The 19,710-nt window shown below is 43.6% G+C and overlaps 1 protein-coding gene across 1 annotated transcript in view; it reads left to right on the forward strand.

Moving 5' to 3' along the window:
* ALLC (allantoicase) overlaps positions 1-19,710 on the forward strand; it is an 80,115-nt gene that overhangs the window by 18,956 nt on the left and 41,449 nt on the right. The window contains exons 2-3 of the mRNA XM_008061671.1: positions 7,029-7,124; positions 15,811-15,861. Coding sequence (XP_008059862.1) covers positions 7,035-7,124; positions 15,811-15,861 — 141 coding nt within the window. The 5' untranslated portion in view covers positions 7,029-7,034. The remainder of the gene's footprint in view (positions 1-7,028; positions 7,125-15,810; positions 15,862-19,710) is intronic.

A 19,710-nucleotide genomic window follows, 5' to 3' on the forward strand; every position in this document is an offset into this window, starting at 1 on the left:
AATTGTGTTTTGGAAAGGAGAGAAGTAAACATCTCAAATTGTTAAGAAACATACTGTGTTTGGCTAATTACTCTAGTTTCATTTTATTTATATAAAATGTATTTTTTTCAGTTCAATTTTTATTATGTAGAAACTTGATGTTACTTATCCTCATCTGTAAAGTCTTGTGTGGTTATATGAGAATAAAAGCCTTTTATAGTCTAGAAATCAGGTAGCACAGTTAGTAGAAGCAACCATTTCAAAGATATTTTGATAATACTCTTTTTATTCTTTCCACTGTACTCCAGTCTGTCCGACAGAGTGAGACTCCAACTCAAAAAAAAAAAAAGAAGAAATAATTTTAACTGTTTTTAGCTCCTCTCTGCCACACCAGCACCCTAACAGTCACCTCCAGATTGTTGGGATGATGGTGAGCCAGTGCCAGGCACTTTAGCAGATTTTCAGGCCTCCTTAAATGGCCACCTTTTCTGAGCCAGGTGTTCTCTCCTCTTTTCAGAAGAGAGTGCACCTGCTCCCCAGTGACTCTCTGGTCTGTACAATGGACAAAGTCCAGGAGGTTTAGACCTTTTTGGGGCAACTATGCTTCTAGTGCCCCCACAGACTGTACCCATAATCAACAAACACCATTCCCTTAGCAGGTCCATTCTTACCAGGTCTCTCATGGGCAGTTGGAGTTTTGTCGCTAATTGCAATTGCCAGTTGGTTTTGCAGCCCTCAGTATTGGTACCCTGTTGCCTTTCTAACATCTCGGTTGGAAAAAAACCCTCAAAAGTTCTTTTTTAATTGAATCTGCATATGAAAATCTTGACTATATCTCTGTAACTCTCTGATATAAAACCCTTTAGAGTGAACAGACCACATGGATGTAAAATAATCTGTCTCTACTTATTTCTAATTATGAACAGGCAAGTTTGTTTAAAATTCTTTATAAATTGCACCTTTATATATTTATTTATCTATTCTTTTAGCTGAAATATATACCTGGAAATTTTTTTCTCTTTAAAAAATTTTTTATTTTAAAGATGTGAGGTACAATTCAGGGTTATGTATACAAATGTTCATTATGCAGGTATCCTTGTTGATGAGGTGTGCTCCTCCCTCCCCGGCAGTTTCCCTCAATTGCCAATCCCACCCCACCCCTCCCCTGGCAGTTTCCCACTCCCGCAAATCCTTTTCTTATAATATTACAATAGTTGGTCAAAGTCTGCTTAAGAGTGAGAACATGTGACACTCAGTTCTTTGTTTCTGTGATAAATCACTCAGTATTAGAGTCCATCCAAGTTGGTGTGAAGATCATATAAATTACACTTTTAGTTGTAAGAAGTGGACAATTAGGTGGAAATGATCAGTTCCCATTCTCATCGTGCCTACACGGAATGCCCAGTATTTCATCTGTCCGGCAGGAGAAGTAAAAATGACTTAACTTTTTCTTTATAAAAACTACTTTACTGAGCCTGATTTAACAAATGCTGGTGTTATTTAGCACTAATGTGTCAGCACATGGTAAAGTTGGAAGTGAGATTTTACGAAAGCATTTGCAAGTTTGATCGGAAAAGCAGATCGTGGTTTGACTGGCTGCAGCTAGTAGGGCTGCCAGCAGGGGGTTATCAGGCAGTGGGCGAGGGAACAAGAAGGCTGGACATGGCCTTTGGCGCCAGGCCCTCCTCCACAGGTAAAGGTGGAGGGTGAGAAGGAAGAGCAGGAAGGGAAACTGAGGAAGAGTGGAGTGGCAGAAGGAGATTGCGAGAGATAGGAGAAGTTAAACCAGCTGGGTCAGCATCTGAATTGTTAGAGGGGAACAGGAAGGAGTTAAAGTAATCAGAGAAGGAGTGTGGGTGTACCACAGGAAGAACAAGGGGTCCGGGTGGTGCACCATTTTGAAAACCTTCGACCCTTTGCCCTCGGCAGCAATCGTGGTCAAGTTCAAGGAGAGTACCAGAGGCAAGGGGCTTACCTTGGGCCCATCTCCTGGTCACCCAGCTGATATTGAGGAGATGCTTGGGGCAGATGCTCCTCTTCAGTGAGAGGGTTCTGAGACATTTTAGAATGAAGATATGCCAATGGTGAGTCTTTTTTCATGACTGATTAAGTGTTCCCCATTGTAGACTCTGGAAGGGGGAGAGAGAGAGAGAGAGAGAGAGAGAGAGAGAGAGAGAGAGAGAGAGAGAGAGAGAGAGAGAGACCTAAGAATCACATCTGAGAGGTCCAAGGGAGAGAAGACCATCCAATGACTATGCCAGCATAGGGTGGAATTAACCACCCACCACCTAAGTCCAGCATTGCAGACAAAGGACGGGGGAATTAACATGCAAAGACCATCTACCACCTAGGTCTGGCATCCCAGACAAAGGAAGGTGGAATTAGACCATCCAGTGCCTATGCCCAGCATAGGGTGGAATTAGACTATCTGGCACCTATACCCAGCATAGGGTGGAATTAGACCATCCAGAGCCTACGCCCAGCATGGGGTAGAATTAGAATGTGGAAGCCCCTGGGCCCCAGAAACTGTTCACACTCTCAGTTGGTGTACTGGGCATAGGGTCAGTGGAATTGTCCGGTGTGTGTGTGAGAACAAGTGAGAGAGAGAGAGTGTCCTCTTTCTCCTTGACCCAAGAATATTGGAACAAATCTCCGTATGGGCCACCAGATGAAGGGGTAAACTGAGAAGAGGTGCGCCAGTGCCAATACTGCAGTAATAATACAAGGTTGCAACCAAATAAGAAGAAGAAGGAAGTAAAGCTTATTATTTACCTTTCACAGATTGGAAAGGGGGCCAACTCTCAGGGGCAGGTGTGGCATTGCAGGGCCAAGAACAGGGTATATATATGGGCTTTTAGAGTAGGGGGGTTTGGGCCTGGAGAGGACTGGGCCAACAGGAATGCCCAGGGCTGCAGATCTTTGATGTTGACTGTAGTCACATGAATCTTAGATCTGGACTTTGCCAGATGTTAGCATCTCATGCCCTCAGGTGGTGGGCTAGATGGGAGGAGACAAGGAGAGGGGTTTTTCCTACAAGAGACCTGTCTGACATTTGCAATCCACAAATGCTTTTTAAGCAAAAAGTTAGTCGTATTATTGTTTCTGTAGCTTCGGCCAGCTAAGGGGTCTGAAAGTTTATTGGAGGTTATTATGCTAAACCATGAATTGAATGGTTGGACTGTCCTTGCCTTGTATCAGGTGGAGATTTGCCAAGGTGGCGGGGTAGGCTGCCAGCAGTAAAATGTCCGAATGCTTCCTAAGACTTGCCTTTTGGAAACTTATCTATGTCTAACCTGTGCTAGATTCAAATCACGTCAGTCTAAGCAAAAATGGCTATGCTGAGGCAAAATGTGAGCTAAGTTTATTTTAAGTTTCTTGGGGTCCCTCCTTTCATTCAATCCCCACCCCCCATGCGTGCTCAGCTGAGCCTCACTGACACAGCAAACAGGGCATCACACAGTTGGAATCATCCAGCCTTGATGAGCTGACTCAGATCCCATTGTGAGAGAACTATGTGAAAAAGTGACTTTAATTCCAGTCTGTCTGTAGATTATTTGTCTGGGGGCGGTTTAACACTGTTTTAAACTTTGCACTGCATGGCTGGGGTGCCTCTGGTGGTGGGCTCTGCACTGTCATCTTTTCGAAGCATTTCCAGCATGGTCCAATAAAACTCTTTGCGGTGACAGGGGTTTCCTACATCGGTGCTGTCCAATATGATGGCCACCAGTAGCTATTGTGCACTTGATATGTGGCCAGTACAAGGGAGAAACTGGGTTTTAAGTTTTGTTTAATTTCAATTAATTGAAGTTTAGATTTATTAAATTTCCGTATGTGGCTAGTGGCTTCCAGATTGGACAGTGTGGGTCTGGACAAAATCACTTTCCTGTCCTTGGGTCACCTGTTCCTTGGGTCACCTGTTTACATGCCTGAACCTGCTGTCTCCCCTGCCTGGGTGTTTGCTCCTTCTTCTGTAACCCCCAGCTTGATGTCCACTTATAAATAGAGTTCTCTGAGTCCCCAGTGCTCACTGAATGTATGTCCTCAGTGCCCTGCTGCACCTCAAGGGTGTTTCTGTGACTGCTTTTCTTGGGATGGGTCATCATCCCTGTTTTTGTGTCCTCCATGACACCATGAACCACTTAAAGGCAAGTGTGCACCCAGCACCTGGCACAGCATCTGAACATCCGGGAGCTCTACATACGGTTGTTGCTTGAATAAATACAGATCCCAGTGAAGTCTGTTTAACAAACACTTTTGTAACACCCTGTGCCAGCACTATTTTAAGAACTTTCAAATATCAGTCATGTTTGGACACATCTGGGTTGGTGATATGGTTCACTTCCCCTCTGTGGGTTTAGACAATTTATCTGGATTCTCAAAAATGCATTTTCTTCACTTATAAGATGTGAATAATACCAACATCACAAGCTGTTCTCATTTTAATAGTGAGATAAAATATATGACTAATGCATGACATTCCAGTGAGCTCCCAGTAAATGCTGGGGGGAGGGGATGTTTAGTAGGGAACAGAGCAAAACTTACTGTTCTCGCGGAGTGCACATTTCATTGGAAAGACAGAAAATAAATATTATGAGTAAGGGGTGTCAGGATGTGGAGGGAGTAGGGTTGACATTGCAAATAGGCGGTGAGAGCCTAAGTGGCTGAAGTCAAACAAAGACTTGGAGGGAGGCGAGAGAGTGAGCTCTGCAGATAAGGGGGAACAGCATTCCCTGAAGAAGGAATGGCCCTTGCAAAGACATAGAGGCAGAACATGTCTACAGTGTTGGATGAGGAGCAAGGGGAAGAGTATGACTGGAGAGGGGGCAGGGAGTGGGAGAGAAAACAACTGGAGGAGAAACAGTCACTAGTTAAGGAAGGGACTCATGGCCAAGGTGAGGAGCTCAACTTTCAAAGGGGAGCCATTGCAATGCTTTTACCAATCTGAGTTTTGTTTTTGAAAGCTTGCTCTGGGAACAGACAGTAGAGAGGCAAAGGTGGACATAGAGAGAAGAGTTGGGGAATATTTTAATATCCAGGAGAAAGATGATGATGGCATCTTTCCTCTTCCTCCCTCTGTGTGTGTGTGTATGTGTGTATGTGTGCGTAATGAGCATAATATGAATGACTTTGTGAAAGATTTTAAACAGATCCTAAAAATATTATATGGCTCCTCCATGTAACCATCCTCCAGCTCTAACAATTATCATCAGCTCATGGTCAGTATTGTTCTACCTTTATCCTTATTCACTTCTCTTCTCATATAATTTTGAAGACAATTCCAGATATTATGTCATTCCAGATTCTGGGTCCAATTGGAAGGTAGACATAACTTTGGGACAGACTGGGTGTGAATGTAAGGGAGAGAGGGGTGAATGAAAGATACCTCCCAGGTGCTTGAGCGACTAGGAGGATGGAGTTGCCTTTCACTGTGTTGGGGACGCCAAGGGGGTGGGAGACTTGGGGAGAGCAGGAGCTGAGGTTTGGACATGCCAGCTTAGAGATTCGATTAGACATCCAAGGGGTAGTTGGCAGATGGAAATCCAAGTCAGGAAGGCAGTATACATTTGGGGATCAACAGGATGTGGATGGTCTTAGGAGCCATTAGCCCAGAGGAGACCACCGGAAGGTGAGTATAGAGAAAGAGGAAACTCAGGTGAGCCCAGCATGAACAGTTCATGAACTGTTCAGCATGAACAGTTAGGGAAGAACCAGCAAAGGAGAATGACAGGAAACCTTCATTTCATTTTGTAGTCGTGACCAAATCACTCTTTGGAGAGACTGTTCCCATTCCCATTCTTAATAGATTATGGGGGAAAAAACGATGTGCTTTATAGGGGAAATTATATTTTATAATTATATTCCTATAATTCCAAAGAAGAGTTGACTTCCCTTGTCCACTGACAATTTGTATTTGTTCTTTTGTGAATAAGCACAATTCTTAATGAGATGCTAATATTCATTCAGTTTTCTCTCTTTTTTTTTTTTTTGAGTTGGAGTCTCACTCTGTTGCCCAGACTGGAGTGCAGTGGCCACTCCCGGCCACCGCAGCCGCGACCTGCTGGGCTCTGGCCATCCTTCCGCCTCAGCCTTCCGAATAGCCGGAATTACAGGCGCGTGTTATCATGCCCGGCTAATTTTTTGATTTTATGGTAGAGATGAGGTCTCGCCTGCCCAGGCGGGTCTCGAACCTGCGGGCTCAGGCACTCCACTCACTTCAGCCTCCCAAAGGCGCAGGATTACAGGCTGAGCCACCGAGCCCGGCTTCAGTTTTCTCTTTTCACCATGTGGGGTTTGAGAAAGGGAAGGAGCAAAAGACTTAGGGGAGGGGCGGCCTTGGGCCCAGTCCAGAGTCTTCCAGCCTCCCTTGGGGCCTGTCTTCACTTCTTCAAGTCTCTACTTGCTCAGCTTCAAGATAAAGATGCCAGGGAGGTGGAGTAAGTTCCATGTTAGCTTCCCATGATAAGGCAACATGGCTGTGAATTCTCCTGGCTGGAGACATCCTCATGGCTCAGTCTCTGGTAGCTCCATACCAAGTCTGGCATTTGATCTGTGGGCTCTGTGCAAGTCTGTTTCCCACCATGGCAGAGCTCCTGTGGGTGGGCAGGCATTCCCCCACTGTACCCATTTCTAGCCAGGGCCTGCCACTTAGTTACTCAATATGTGTTTTTTGAATGGATTTAAAGACTATTAAAAGCAAGTTATTCTTTTCTAAATTAAAATGATGTCCCCCTTTTAAATAATAAAACAAAACTTTGCATTTTGTGGTGGCAGAATTTGTATATTTAATGTTTTATTCTTAAATACTTCAGCAGGAAGCCCTGCTGTAATTCCTTCCCTGCTTCCACATGTTTATGCAAAGTCACCCTTAAATTCGACCCCACTGAGCACTTGTAATGTCCAGTTGACACTATGTGCAGTTCTGTCATTGCCTGACCTTTGAATAGTCTCAGACCTTGGCATTGGGAGACCAGACAAGGCCTCACTCCCTCCTATGGTCCCTGCCAAGCTCCAGCCTCCGGAGGTTGACCATCTGCCTTTCTTACTTCTAGGAAGCTATGGCTGATGCCCCAAAAGAGGGAAAACTGACCAGGTTTCTGGACTTCACCCAGCTGATCGACATGGCATCTGAATCTGTAGGAGGAAAGGTAAGCGGGTCTCTCATGGCACAACCCCAAGTGTTTAATGTATCCAGGCCAAGGGCCCAACTCACCAGCACAGAGAACCCAATCAAAAGAGCAAGAATCAGGCAGAAGGAACAGCCTGTCTGAGGGAGCCCATTGTCGAAAAAGACTTCCAAAGAATTGACTTTAGACTGGTGACAATTCTGATCAAGGGTAGCACTGTCTTAAGTTTTTATAAAAGACACTTTTGCATTATGCAAAGGAGTCACTGTCCCTCTGTGGGTCTTATTCTAGTAGATGAGTGGTTCTCAAGCTTCAGTGTGGTATGAGAATCACCTGGAGTGTAGTGGGAAGACAGAGAGGTCGTGACACTGAGATTATTATAGGAAGTGGCAATTTTATTAAGCTGGTGGACTCGGTGGGCTAACGTTCCCAGGATGAGCACCCCAGAAAGGGAGGAGAGGGGTCTTTTTTTTTTTTGAGTCAGAGTCTCACTCTGTCACCCAGACTGGAGTGCAGTGGCCACTCCCGGCTACCGCAGCCTTGACTTGCTGGGCTCCAGCGATCCTTCTGCCTCAGCCTTCCAAGTAGCTGGAACTACAGGCAAGTGCTACCACGCCCGGCTAATTTTTTTGTTTATTGTAGAGATGAGGTCTTGCCAAGTTGCCCAGGCGGGTCTCGAACCCGTGAGCTCAGGCAATCCACTCATCTCAGCCTCCCAAAGGACTGGGATTACAGACTGAGCCGCTGAGCCCGGCTGGAGAGGGGTCTTATACCTTTGTTTAGGTAAGGGAGAGGGGTCCTGTTGAGTGATTACACATTTTCTTTGGAATTCACAAGGTTGTACTCAATAAAATCAGATTTTCAAAGAACAAATGGTTTCCAGGAAATGCAGGGCGAGTAGGGGCTGTATACTGATAAAGAGGGGATTTGGGTAAGTTTGTGAATTAGTCACTCTTTTGCATTTCCATGAAAGCTGTCATCCTTGGCTATTTGGTTTTTCTCAAACAAAACTGGTCTGGCGGGTTTTCATAGCTTGCCGATGGATTTTTCAAAAGGAATACTCTTAACTACTACCAGCCCCCTCTCTGCCACATTCCCCTCTTTGATGCTCGACCCTTCAAGGGTTAAGAACATCATCCTTAGTTTTTCGTTCAACAACTGTATCCACAAACTTAGAAATGGAGTTCATAATTATTGGGGCTATGCAAGGGAGGACAAGACAGGATTCCACCAATAGGACGACAGATCCAATAATGTACTTAAATCCTCTTAGACCTGAAAACATGTTTTCAAACCAATTGCTGATTTTTATGCCTTGCCATTTTTGCACCAGAACATGGGCAAGCTTTCTAACATTGGTGGCTATATCAGTTATAACTTTACTATTTTTATCTATTTGCAAACAACAGTTAGAGCTATTAAACTTACCACATACTTCCTCTTTTTCTGCTAGTAAGTAGTTCAAAGCTAAGTGGTTTTGATAAATAGCTGTGCGCATTTGGGCTTATTGCTGAGCAACAAGCTCAAAAGCCGTGACTGTTTGATTAGTTATAACTTCCAAGACAATTTGTAACCTGATAATGCGATTTAGCATATATGTAGGCGTGCGGTATCTCCAACTCCCATCTTGTGCCCATGTGGCTGGGCCATAAGTATTTATAATTTTCTGGGGTGGCTATTTGTTATTTTTTCAAACCTGGGTCCCTCCTATATTAGGAACTTGGTCGAGGGATTGGGCATTTCGTGTTTTGAGGCTTTCATAAAGGGGAATACCTAGTTCACCCCCCCTTGGGTTAGGCAGAAGGAAAAATCCTGGCTGGATTATTCCTATGGTACATGTGCCTTTCCATAATGCTGGAAGCTGGGCATATGCAACCTTTTTATATGTCCAAAATAGCCCTTTAGTACATTGAGACGATTTAGTTGCATAAGCAGATGTCCATTACCAAACAGGCCTTGTTGGCCACCAGAACAAACTTCTGGCTGGGATGAATAATGATGGAAAACTTATGTCTGGCCAGATAGTTTCTATACACGTACATACTGGGTGTGTGAGGGAAGCGATAAACATCCAAATTAGGCAGAAATACATAAAAGCACAAGAATGTTTCCTATCTTAAGAAAGAATGGAAATGCTAGTGAGACCCTTTTCTAACATGTTCAATGGGGACAACTCTGTTAATTCTATAGCAAATAAAGTCAGTTTTACAGCAATTAAAATGACAAACAGTTTAGCATAGATAAAGGTTGACAAAGCAAAATAATGGCTTATCAGTAATGTCTGCTGAGTTCTTAAACTGAATCCTCAGTCTTCTGCCGTGTGTCAATTAGCCAGCCTCTGGTGTGTGACTGAAGCAGGGCTGAAGTATCCTCAGGCTTCTAGAGCAGGGCTTGAGAAATTTGTTCCAGGTCCTCTATCGGGCTCGATGACTTTCCGGAGGGTCAGCTTAAGGTGTGTTGCCAAATCTGCGGTGCACTCCCAGTCCTGGAAGGCCAGCTTAATTCTGCTATAATGGATCCAAGGAATTATTTTGGCTACTTTGACTGCGGTTGGGGTAGATAAAAGGACAATAAATGACCCCCTCCAGAGGGGCTTTAGAGGTTGTACATTCCATTCTTTTACCCCTACCATATCACCTGACTTAAAAGAATGGGCATCGGTAGTTAAACTAATTGGCAATCATTCTCTGACTTGACAATGGATGGCATTTAGGACTGAACCTAAGGCTTGCATTTGTTGTTTTAGGTTAAGACTTCCTAATTCCTTTAAGTCTCCCTGTATGCCCTTAATGAGAGGGAGTGGCTACCCATAAAGAATTTTAAAAGGCGGGAAGTCTGTTTAATTCATTCAAAGGCCTGTTTCTGGGCCTTTTCCCATAGCAGGGGCTCCTGTTCACCCCTCTTTGAGGCTTTATAGAGGGGTTTCATCATGATAGAGAAGTTAGGTATTTAAATTCTATAGACTAGTATAGGAACAGGACCACCCTTAGGGTCCTTTTTTCTTGCAGTTGTTGGTTGGGTCCTCCCTTTCTTCAATTTTTAGCAGCATTTATTCCCCTGGGGTGTTTGAGTTTCTTCTGGTCCAAGAAGTATCTAGGGAAATGAGCTTATAAACTGTGATTAAAATTTGTCCCAAATGGACAACACATTTTCTTATGAGCATTTATGTTTGTGACCCCCCTTTCCTTCAGAGGTGTAGGAAAAAGGCCCACCATTAAACAATTTCAAATGTTTAACAAATTCCATCTCAGGGACTGACTTGGATCCTGAGCAATGCAATACCAAATACCTATGTTCAGTTTACTCACGTCTCCAAAGGATTTCTAGTGATTATTATGCTAAACCACAAATTGAAAGATTGTACTGTTCTGGTTCTACATCTGATGGAGTTTTCTTTGGATTTTCCGAAGGGTGGGGTAGGCTGTCACTTGGCCTGCAGTAGAATATAATTTTTAAAATGTTTGAACACCTTCTAAAACCTACCTGTAGGAAATTTATCTGTGTCTAGACTGTGCTAGCTACCCTGCCTCAATTATTTATTCTTTAGAGATTTTTCAATCCCATAATCATATGGGATGCTGAGGGGTGAAGGTCTGTTTTCTGTAATTTCTTCAGAGCTAACAATGGGCGAAGTCTTGCCTAGCCAGAGATTGAAAATTAGTCCCCGTCTGACTTGAGGTGTCCAGTACTGTTTCAGCAGTGACATTGTTTGCAGGCACTGACTGGAATTCTCGCATGACCATTATGTGGGCATGAAATTACTGAATTCTGGCTCAATAAAAGGAATAAAGTCAGGCATACATTTTGACAATTATAGGTAGTAGCTGATTACCTTTTGTACAAAAGCTATAAGACCTGAAGTTATTAGCATAACTTAAATGATAAACTTTAATTTCTACAGCTTTATTACAAGTACCAGCCTTTGGAGTTTTTAATGTATTTCTGGACTATTGTGGTAGCCTGACAGATTGTTTTAGACTATAATTTGAACTAGGCACTCAAGTAAATTTTATATAAAATTTGAAGAGAAATCCGAAAATGTTTGGAGACTTGCATCCAGAAAAGACTTTATTATGCCTAGATTGTTTATAGAATTTTTTTGTATATATATATTTTTTCATAAGCTTTTCTTATACGATTTTTGGCACATATGCTATTTTATTTTTGTTCTTTATCTCCCCTTTTTAAAAAAACTTCTCAGATAATTATTTATTATAGGACAGAAATTTACCATATAAGATCTCTTTTTAGATAAAAATATCTTTTCTTTTATATTCCTTTTTTGGTTTTCTTACTAAAACCTTATTTGTACACCAACAACCTTTTAATATTTTTCCTTTGCTTTTTATCTTTTTATAGATAATCTTTTACAGTCATATTTTGAATTCACCTTTTAGTAACTGTTAGGTGAAACATTTAACTTTTGGAACACCTTTAACTCTCATTAGAGAGCAGGTTTCTGGAGAAAGAGGCTCAGTATGAGCACAAGGGCTAAAAACTTAGCCTCAGTATTAAGAAATTAATTTGGACTCCAGCAACATTCATACAGACCCAAGGATTCTCTGGGGTGGTGACAAACAGAGCACTAGGCTGGGCCGTGCCCCTTCCCCTTCAATCAATGACCACTATCACCAAGCTAGGTGTTCCCCCACTCTTCTGGAGAGGCTGCACCATCTCTTTCAGTGGCTTTTTAATCCAGATGTTGGACAAGGTCCTGGGGGCTTAGGCCGTCAAGAACAATTGTGCTTTAATTGCCCAGATTGACCATATCCATAGCAACTGATACCATTCCTCTTAGCAGGTTTATCCTTATCAGGCCTCTTTTGGGTGGCTGGAGCTTTGCCATTAGTGGCAACTGTCAGTAGGTTTGTTTACCTTTCCTCTGGCTGGTGCTCATTCTGGAGTCCTTCTCTTTTTTCTTTTCTTAATGTTTCAGTTTCTAAGAACTTCAGAAGCTTTCTATAATTGGGAGTTTGGTATTCATAGTCCTGAGCCAAGCCTTTGGAGTTGGGTATTTAATATTCCATAGGATATAATCTTGTTTGCAAAGTAGTGAAATAAATTTTTAAAATGCCTCTGCATACAGAACTTTTGACCATTTTTCTTTATACCTACAAAGTGAATTTAATTGCCAGATAGTTCTGCTCCTTTTCAAATCTTATCTGCTAACTTGTAGTGAATTCAAATTTGATTTTAATAATACACTTACTATTATATATTTTTAAACCCTATAATATTAATTTGCTTTAATTATCTAAAATCTGCCCCATTGGGGTGTCTGAGGGTACAGATTATTACACATTTCCTTGGTTACTTTTCTTGAAAACCCAGAATTTGTTTTGAACATTTGCAATTTATTCCTCAAAGGAGAATTTTAAAACAAACAAATAACTAAATAAAGCCATAAACAGCAACGCCAGGAATTCTTGGAAAACTGATGACTTCTTCCAAGCTGAGTGTTCTCAGCCCTCCTTGAAGCCCCCCCTTTTTTTTGCTCCACAACTTTCCAATGATGCCTACAGCATGGCCTGGTACAAAACCTTTTAGAGTGAACAGACCACGTGGATGTAAAATGATCTGTTCCTACTCATTCCTAATTATGAACAGGCAAAACTGTCAAAAATCCTCATGAATTACTAAACATAGCCTTGGTTGTAAGACGTGGACAATTAAATGAGAGTGATTAGGTCTCACTCTATGCTCCACAGAATGTGCCTAGTACTTGACCTGTCCTTTAGGTGAAGTACCGAGCTTAGAAGGTGACTTAGTCAGGCGGGAATGGCCAGTTCCCATGCCTTATTAAGTCCTGCAAAGTATTCAGCATTTAAAGCTTTACCAGTCTTGTACGGGTGTGCTAGTCAGGCATAGCCAAAAAAGCAAGCAGTAGTGTTATCTAGCATTACAATTTAAAGTAGGGACTCAGCATACATTACTCGACTCTAAGAGACTTCCCAACAGTTTTACAGTTGATTACAATCTTAGGCAAGGCCTAAACCTTTAGAAACAGACTTAGTTTTAACTAACCTGGCTTTTGGCATTTGAAAACAAGAACAGTCTATTCAGTCCCTTAGTTGCCAGAGAAAGATTACAAAATTATTTTCTCCAAGGCTAGCATTAATTTGCACTGAGTTAGCAAAAGGCTAAGTAGCATATAAGAGACATTTCTATGTTTCTTTACAGGTGGATTAGAATGAACTCCTTCAGAATTCATGAAGGAGAACATAGGCTAAGGAAGAGAGAGGGTGTGGTCCTGGGAAATAATTCAAGATAACTGATAGCACTTCATATACCCATCAGGCAACTTTCCCACATTCTTAACCACAAAGACAGGAATTTTAACAGTGCCAACAGGTTGGGAGAAACACCACACAAATAAAGGGTGGGAAACATAAAATGACATAAAGAAACAGGCGCTAATCGAGTTTTTAAAAGATGACATGTCCCATCAAACAAAGCATAATAACTCAACCAGCTTTGTAGCAGGTTCAAAACGACAGACACAAACAAATAAGAGAATGAGCAGTATGAGAAACATCCGCTTTGTTCCCCCCTCCAGTCATACTCCTCATGAAGATACTCAGACACCTATCAGCAATTGGCAGGTTGGTACACCCCCAACGCAGACTAACTTTATGTGGAGCCTTCCCACCGTCCGTCTCATTCACATGCCATGACGCAGCACATTCTTCAACCCTCCACCCAATTCCTGGGAGTCGATGGTTTTGCCTCGAAGTAGCGTTTCCTTCACTGCCTTGCAGCCCTTTCCTTCAGGCTGGAGAATACTTGCAGACTCCAGAAGTCATCAAGCTCCCCTTCTGCCACCTACTGGCAGGTCTATGCAAAGGCCCTTGTTCCTACCCTCTCCGTCTGGTGGTCTTTCTGTCCTTTTCATCAGGTGGTCATCCTCACGCCAGTTACTTGCCTCTTGGGTCCCTGTTGTGCTTTCGTGGTCTGAGCCTCAGTGCGCTGGGAGGGGCCTCCCTCCTACGGATCAAAAGGTCCATTGCGTGCCAGGCGAGATTGCCCTTCCCGTCGCCCTGGAGGCTGTAGTCTGATGACAAAGGAGGTGGAACACACCATCTCTGAACTCTCCTTTCCCGGCCAGTGCACAAGATAATGTAGTGGGGAGACAGAGAAGTCGTGGCACCGAGACTATTATGGGAAGTGGCAATTTTACTTATGCCGGTGGACTCCGCAGGCTAACGCTCCCAGGCCGTGCACCCCAGAAAGGGAGGAGAGTGGTCTTATACCTTTGTTTAGGTAGGGGAGAGGGGTCATGTTGAGCGATTACACACATTCTTTGGAATTCACAAGGTTGTACTCAACAAAATCAGGTTTTCAAAGAACAAATGGTTTCCAGGAAATGGAGAATGAGTAGGGGCTGTAAACTGATAAAGAGGGAATTTGGGTAAATTTGTGAATTAGTCACTCTTTTGCATTTCTATGAAAGCCATCAGTCCTTGGCTATTTGGTTTTTCTCAAACAAAACTGGTCTGGCGGGTTTTCAGAGCTTGCCGATTGATTTTCAAAAGGAATACTTTTAACTGCTACCAGCCCCCTCTCTGCCACAGGAGAACTTGTTACACACAGTGTCCACAGGCACTTAGGTGCAAGCCACATGCAGAGGGGCTCTGTCTGAAACAGAAAGAAAAGGCTCCTTGCTGCCCCCAGGAACCTTACACTCTACCAGGGAGACAGATGTAAGTCCAGACCAGCACTGTGACCAAGACAAAGCCAGGGTGCTGGGGAGCACACAGACTCTAGCCATGGGCAGCCTGGGGTGGGGACGGTTTAGGCAGTGGGTGCCAGTGAGGCAAGCAGACAAGAATGACATGCTCCTGGCTTAGTGTTTCTGGAACTCACCAGGTGTCTGTGGGGAGAGTGAGGAGAATGAGTCTGGAGAGGCCCCATGTGCCCTGCAAGAGTTTCTGTTAAGGAGCCATGAAGTGATCTGGAGCAGGGAGGACCCTGATATGTCTGCTCGCCTGCCCTTTGAAACCTGACCCATTCTCAAAGGGCAGGTCAATCTCAACACACAGAGACTCCCCTACACTCCGTCATTCAAACAGGCAGCAGCTCCAAAACAGCTGGATCTTCTCCTGCCTTGTGGGTTCCTGGACTGGAATCAGAGGCCAGGACAGTGTCCCCTCCATGCTGCAGAGGTCACTGCTAGGTAGGGTGACCCAAGGCCTACTTTGCTAGGGAAAATCCGGTTTACAACGATTTCCTTGGTGTATAATTAGCACCTTCTCTCATTCCCCAAAATATCCTGCCTTGGTCCATAAATTACCAGGACAGCCTACCCGCAAGGTGACTTTTGAGTGGCCCTTTGAAGAAAGAAAACCAAGCCACCAAACCACAGGTGCGATCCAGGGTGGCGGTTTTTGGTCAGCACTTTGTAAAAGTACCACAAAACTTTTGGTTCTTGAAAAGAAGAAAGTCGGTTTATTTGCTTCCCGAGTATAAGAAGTTAGCTCTTTCATATCCAGATGGCAAAGGGGATTAAGAAAAAAAGATTAAGGAGGAGTCGGGCAATGAAATCTAAACATTTAAAAAGCATTGTGGCTTAATTGCATATTGTGTCTCTTCCCCTAGGCAACTTCACATTTTCTTTTTACTGCCTCTCATAATGTTTCACTAGGGAATGAAATAAAATGGTTTTAAATTTATGGTTATTTTATCTTTACTTCTTTCTTTCTTTGTCTAGATTTTATTTGCAACAGACGACTTTTTTGCTCCTGCGGAAAACCTCATAAAGGTATCGTAAATTGGCATTCTGCAATGTCAAGTGTTGGTGTAGAGAAATCTATGCAGCCATGTGAACTGAAACCTACCTGTATATTTGGGATGGGAACCATGTGATGTATACCAGCGAATTAGCATGTTGGAATATTAAAAATGTGCAAATCAGCATCAACTCATGCTGAAACATAGCAGAGACAGACAGGGCTCTGACAGGGGAATTTGGGACCACATTGCTTTATGGGGAAAACACTGAGATCCTGCAGCCCTGGTCTTCTGACTACAATGGATTTCATAATCTGTGTTGGAAAGAAAACTGTTCCATGTATTCACGTTTTTGGAAAATGTTTTACCTGCCTAGTTATAAAAATGTAGGACAGCTTATTTATTTTATTTTATTTTAAAGATGTGGGGTACAATTTAGGGTTAGGTATACAAACATTGATTATGCAGATACTCTTGTTGATGAGGTGTGCCCCTTCTTCCCTTGGCAGTTTCCCTCAACTGCCAATCCCACCCCCACTTCCCTGACAGTTTCCCATTACTGCCAGCTTATTTTTTAAAATAAGAAATTACTGACAAATATAGGAAATGGCAGCTCAGCTGGAACCCTACGCTCTTGTTCCCAGCAAGATGAAGATTCTTTTGAGTGGAGAGACAAACACAGGTGCACAGAGAGTCAGTGCCCACATACTGAGAGTGCGGCTGTGGTCTGGGGCCTCCTGGCCTCCATCGAGGGCAGTGGGCATCTAGTTGCCCTGGTGAAATGGCAGCTCTCTGGGTAGGACCTGGCAGGACCCAGGGGAAGTTGAAGTGTGGCCATGTTACAAATGTTAACTTACTTATTCCTCAGGAGAAAATAAAAATAATACAAACAGTATTATTAATGAACTTGTTCTAGGTCACACAAATAGTAAATGCCAAAGCTCTTACGACTTTATGTTCTGTCTTTGAAAAATGTAAATATGTACACACTCTGACCTAGGCTATTCCTCAGATTTACACCATTTGCACAGGTAGACAAAGATGTGCAGAAAACATTCCTTCTGGTCTTTTTTGGGAGGGTGGAGATAACCAACCTAAATTTTCTTCCATAGGAAATTAGTTAAAAAAGGTATGACTCTTCCAGACAAGGAAGACCAAGTGGCTGCTAGAAAGAATGAGTGAATTCTCCACATTCTGGCAACAAAAGAGGTCCTTGCATATCATGTGTGCATACAATAGGCTTGAAGGCGTAAGAATCAAAATGTGAAGTGTGGTTGTCTGTGAAGAGGTGGGCCTGGGAATGAGATGGGCGAGAGAATAGGGTCTATTCTATTTTACACTTGAGCATGTGTATGTAAACACACAGTCACATGCATACATACCTATACACACATCTATGTATGTACATTCATACTTAAAAATAGCATAATATGTATATATTTTTTTCTCTATTTTGAGCAAAGGGAAGTTGGCATTGAAGTTGGATGCGAAAGAGGCTGGGTTTGGTGATCCCAGCACTTTGGGAGGCCGAAGTGAGTGGATTGCCTGAGCCCATGGGTTGGAGACTAGTCCGGGCAACGTAGCGAGACCGCAGCTTAAATACAATACATACAATAAAAACAAAATTAGCCGAGCATGGTGCATACGTGTAGTTTCAGATGCTTGGAAGGTTGAGACGGAAGGATCGCCGGAGCCCGACAGGTCAACACTGCGGTGGCCATGAGCGTGCCACTGCACTCCAGCCTGGGCGACAACGGAGTGAGGCTCCAACTCACACACACACACACACACACACAAAGTAACTTTATAGATAAAGATAAAGCCTCTTTCACATCCAACTTCAATGCCAATGTCTACTTCCCTTTACAAAATTAACACTGTTGTAAGATGGGAGCCTGTTCTGGTCAGCGAGGGCAGCCGTATCAAAATACCTGGAATGGGTGGCATCAATACACATTTACTTCTCACCTAGAATGTGTGTCAGAAGCTGAAAGTCTGAGGTCAATGTGCCAGCCGAACTGGTGTCTGGTGAGGGCCCCTTTCAGACACTGGCTTCTCTTTGCATCCTCATGTCGGGGGAGAGCAGACAGAGAGGAAGCAAGCTCTCTCATTCTACCTCCACATCCCCTCCCAAAGGCCCACCTCCTAATACTGTCACCTGGGGAGTTAGGCCTCAATATGAATCTTGGGGTGGCACAAACATTCAGGCCATGCTAAAGCATTCTTCTGATGTATTTTATGCAGTTCAATACATAAACGAATATTATTTTATCATATACCTAATAACAAATAATCATGAATATTATTTTATATATTTAAATTGTGATACATGTTATCATAAGACACTTAACATTCTGCAAACTTGCATTTTTCCCTGAGTATCTGTGAACGCCATCATGTCGGTACATACAGACCCAGGTCATCCTCTTACCTGCTGGATAATAACTGCCCATATCACTGTGGCCCATTTTATGACCCCTTTTCCCTATGGATGCACATTTAGGTTGATGACATTTTTCAAGTATTTCGAGTGTCTTTGAGCAGATGTCTGCACATTTGTGGGCATAACCCTGGGGTTGGTCTTTGTGCTTTCTCTCTCTTTTTTTTTTGAGTTGGAGTCTCACTCCATCGCCCAGGCTGGAGTGCCGTGGCACACTCATGGCCACCCCAAGATCGGCCTGCTTGACTCCAGCGATCCTTCTGCCTCAGCCTTCCAAGTAGCCAGAACTACAGGCGTGTGCTACTGCTCCCGGCTAATTTTTGATTTATTATAGAGATGAGGTCTCACCAAGTTACCCGGGCTGGTCTCAAACCTGTGGGCTCAGGCAATCCTCTCACTTCGGCCTCCCAAAGTGCTAGAATCACAGGCTTGAGCCACCGCACTTGACCAGTTTTTCTCTTTTTTAAAGAACACATGTGTCATCACAAGTCATGTGTCATTTCGTCATACACTGTTTTTTCCTGCAACCTGCTAAGCAGCCTGTTTCTCCAGCTTCCCTGTCTCCTTTTGGTCTCAATCAAATCACAACAACAGCAGTAGCAACAATGCACCTAACACGACCTATTTGCCACTAAAGCTAAACTAAATATCAAAGAGTTTGGGGCCTTGCCGGCCTGGGTTTCGAGTGGGTGGTATACCTTCTTTTCTCCCACTGGATTCAGAACAGAGCTTCACAATTCCTGCTGAGCAGCGGAAAGGCTGGAGTGTGCATTATTCTTAAGTTGTGATTTGAGTGTAAGACATTTCAAAATACTGCCAGCTTTTATATAATAATGTTAAATATTGAGCACTTACTATGTGCCAGGCACATTTAAGGCTGGCAACGGCCACAGGAGGAAGAGAGCAAGACGACAGTCTGCCTTTCACAGATGCACGCTGAGGCACGGGAGGGTGAGGACTTTGCTTTGGGCCCTCGGGAAGGCTGGGCTGGATGGTGCATCTGAGAATCTGGCCGCATGACTTGTGGGCTGGATCCTGCTTGTCCTGGATCCTTGCTTAGTGTCAGGGCCCTGCCCGGGTCCTGCTACTACTTGCTTGGTGCCTTTGTCCTTTCCTCTGTATCTGCAGGGGGAGCTTTTCCTAAGCAATAAGGTAAGATCCTCTTTGTACTGACTTGATGGGAAAAGGGCAGATATTCCCTTTGTTTGGCCACTCACCAAGCACAAAACAATTTCTGAGAGTCTACACTATTCAACGATCTTTCAAATGTGTCACTTCAACCCTGTGACACTCCTGTGAGGATGTATTTATCATTCTCATGTTTAAAGATGAGGAAACCTAGCCGGGCTCGGTGGCTCAGCCTGTAATCCCGCGCCTTTGGGAGGCTGAGGTGAGTGGATTGCCTGAGCCCGCGGGTTTGAGACCGCCTGGGCAGCGAGA

The sequence above is a fragment of the Carlito syrichta genome, unplaced genomic scaffold, assembly GCF_000164805.1.
Source record: "Carlito syrichta isolate Samal-C Ts95f unplaced genomic scaffold, Tarsius_syrichta-2.0.1 Scaffold305409, whole genome shotgun sequence".
NCBI classification, from domain to species: Eukaryota; Metazoa; Chordata; class Mammalia; order Primates; family Tarsiidae; genus Carlito; species Carlito syrichta.